Source organism: Branchiostoma belcheri, unplaced genomic scaffold, assembly GCF_001625305.1.
Source record: "Branchiostoma belcheri isolate BF01 breed outbred unplaced genomic scaffold, Haploidv18h27 scaffold22, whole genome shotgun sequence".
NCBI lineage: Eukaryota > Metazoa > Chordata > Leptocardii > Amphioxiformes > Branchiostomatidae > Branchiostoma > Branchiostoma belcheri.
The window spans coordinates 3,018,882-3,021,625 of NW_017803713.1; the positions used below are offsets into that span (position 1 = coordinate 3,018,882).

Sequence of the window (2,744 nt, forward strand, 5' to 3'; positions counted from 1 at the left end):
TTTTTTTTTTTTGCTGGATAGAAACGCTACCGTGGGCCGCTACAAAACCGAAGGCGACCTTTTGCATACTTCCGGGTTCAAAATCTCGCCGAAGACGGCATAAATATTTTTAGTAATATATATTTTCCCGAAAGATTCTTTCGATTATGCATTACTTCACTAGAGTCGATGTGTAGTCGTGGAAAATAGCGTTTTAGCGCTTATTTCCGAACAAAGAAAATTGTTTACACGTGCGTCAGATCGTCAGGTGCACGAAACAAATTTTTGCGCCTCGTTTTAGGATATAAATGCCGGAACACGAACTTTTATTATTTTAAATATACACTTTACAAATTTTTCTTTGAAAAGTAGGAAAGGAGAAATCGCGAATCTAAAAATACCGCGGATTGTCCATTTTCCCGAAACCGCGAACTTTAGGCCCCGCGAATCTAAAGAGACTTACAGTAACCAAGCCTGTCCAAAAGCTCAGGGCTGGAAATTTGACCGACTGGTATGGTACATTTTTCTATGTTGTTTGAATTAAGAAGTACATTACTCCTAGTATCTACATCAAGTTATTTGGAACATTGACTGTACTATTAAACTTCTACATGATTTTTTCCATAAATACAAATTGCCACTGAAGTTTTAATAAAGATTGTCTTTTGTTTGTGACACACTTTATCATAATATGATCAAAGGTACAACAGTTACATACCCATCATCCATATCATCAGGTTGAACAAGGTAAGGGGGGGGGGTATAAAGCAGCCAAGCATAGCATGCCATGGTATAGTGGTCAGTTGCCTTGCTTCTCGTCAAGGGTCTGAATCCTGGCATAGCTTTCTATATTTCTGATTTGTATGCTACTGGAAGGTAGCCTGGAGCCCAGTAGTACAGCCAAGATCCGCCACTCCACCAACTGTTGGCAGGGTACTGGTAGATCTTGGGGAGCAGGCCAAAGCTAACAAGGCTGGACTCCAGGCTAACTGGTAGGAGTTACAGTCCTTCAGATGGAATGTCAGGCCAAGGGGTCCCATGTTTGAGGAGAGAAAAGTCTCAAGGACAAAGAGACAACCAAACACATTAATAAGCATTGGTGCATGCACTGATGTTAGTGTACAGGCACAGGTGCAGGTCTGGGCCTGTACCTTCAGGAACAATTCGACAAGTGGATTATTCAATATAGCACCATGGGATCTCTGCAAACCTTCTTTTTACCAAAGCCATTTATAAAACGATCTGACTATCAGACTACAGGTTCACGAAATGAAAAAAAACTCAGTTCATACAGACAATGAAAATACATTGCAAATATTATCAAAAATTTCAGTTTTATAAAATCATGCTCCCATTACGTGAAACGAAGAATTTAGAAAAAGTGCTTACATGCAAAATACACACTGGTGTTACTAGTATTGCCCTCTATCTCTACGTAATGTGGGTCTTGCACAACACTCGCATCTAGAATGACTCATGCAGTCATGATTTAGGTTTAAAGTAGCCGTGGCGACTCTTGATTCGGGCTTACATTGCATTACCCTCAGCAAGAGTCGTGGAAAGATCCATTGGCAGAACTGCACATTTCCCGTTGGCTGCTCGATGCCCCGTTTTTGACCCGGTTTTTTGCTGTCCCGAGCTTCCCTACAATATAACTCCACAATTGGCCGGGTTGCCGATGTTCAGATCGGCCCAAATATTCCACAGCGCGACCAAAAACTACCTAACCTCACTTATTTACGCTCCGCGCGGCCATCTTGAATATAGTCGGGAATGTCCGGTGTTGCGGTGCAGTCGTCGGGAACGCTCGGCAGGCTTTCCGGTTATGATCGAAGAGTTTTCGGTCGCGCTTCGGTAATCGCGACGCTTCCGAGCGTTCCCGACGACTGCACCGGACATTCCCGACTATATTCAAGATGGCCGCGCGGAGCGTAAATAAGTGAGGTTAGGTAGTTTTTGGTCGCGCTGTGGAATATTTGGGCCGATCTGAACATCGGCAACCCGGCCAATTGTGGAGTTATATTGTAGGGAAGCTCGGGACAGCAAAAATCCGGGTCAAAAACGGAGCATCGAGCAGCCAACGGGAAATGTGCAGTTCTGCCAATGGATCTTTCCACGACTCTTGCTGAGGGTAATGCAATGTAAGCCCGAATCAAGAGTCGCCACGGCTAGGTTTAAAGTAGAATGATTCATGCCAATAATTTCTAAGGATAAAGATATGTATTTGCTTAAAGCGTATCTGTACAGCTTCAATATCCATGACAGTCAAGGACCTCATAGACAAACGATTTTTCTATATTGGCTTCATTTGTGGTCGGAAGTTATGTAACTGGAACACCAACAACGTCCTTGAACATACATATGTGCAAGAAATCGTATGCTAAAACAACGATATACAAGTGTCATGGCTTTTTGGAAGAGTTAACCTCTAATATACAATGCCCAATATACCTCTAATGACAAAATGTTACGGAGTTATCAGCTGCAAAATTTTCATATCATTGCTTCTGCGACACTAATTTCATACAAATGAGGGAGGGGGGCGTTACCTACCGCTGAGGTTTTCTGCCCTGAAGCGCTTAGAATCCGTCACAAAACTGTCACGGTTTTCGCCACTCCTCTTCATGATGTCTTCTGAATCTGTGGATAGTCCTTTTTTGCGATGGAATAAAACGGGGACAAATTAGAAGTCTTGATTTCGCACAGTTTCACTTTCAGGTCCCAGTTTCGCACTGGGGGCGGCCATTTGTCGCGCAATGCGTGAT

The 2,744-nt window shown here is 43.1% G+C and overlaps 1 protein-coding gene across 1 annotated transcript in view; it reads right to left on the minus strand.

The window, feature by feature from the left end:
• LOC109470143 (cap-specific mRNA (nucleoside-2'-O-)-methyltransferase 1-like) overlaps positions 1-2,731 on the minus strand; it is a 26,161-nt gene extending 23,430 nt beyond the window's left edge. The window contains 1 exon segment of the mRNA XM_019768926.1: positions 2,533-2,731. Within this exon segment, the coding sequence (XP_019624485.1) occupies positions 2,533-2,605 (73 nt within the window). The 5' untranslated portion in view covers positions 2,606-2,731.
• Positions 2,732-2,744: the final 13 nt, after the last annotated feature.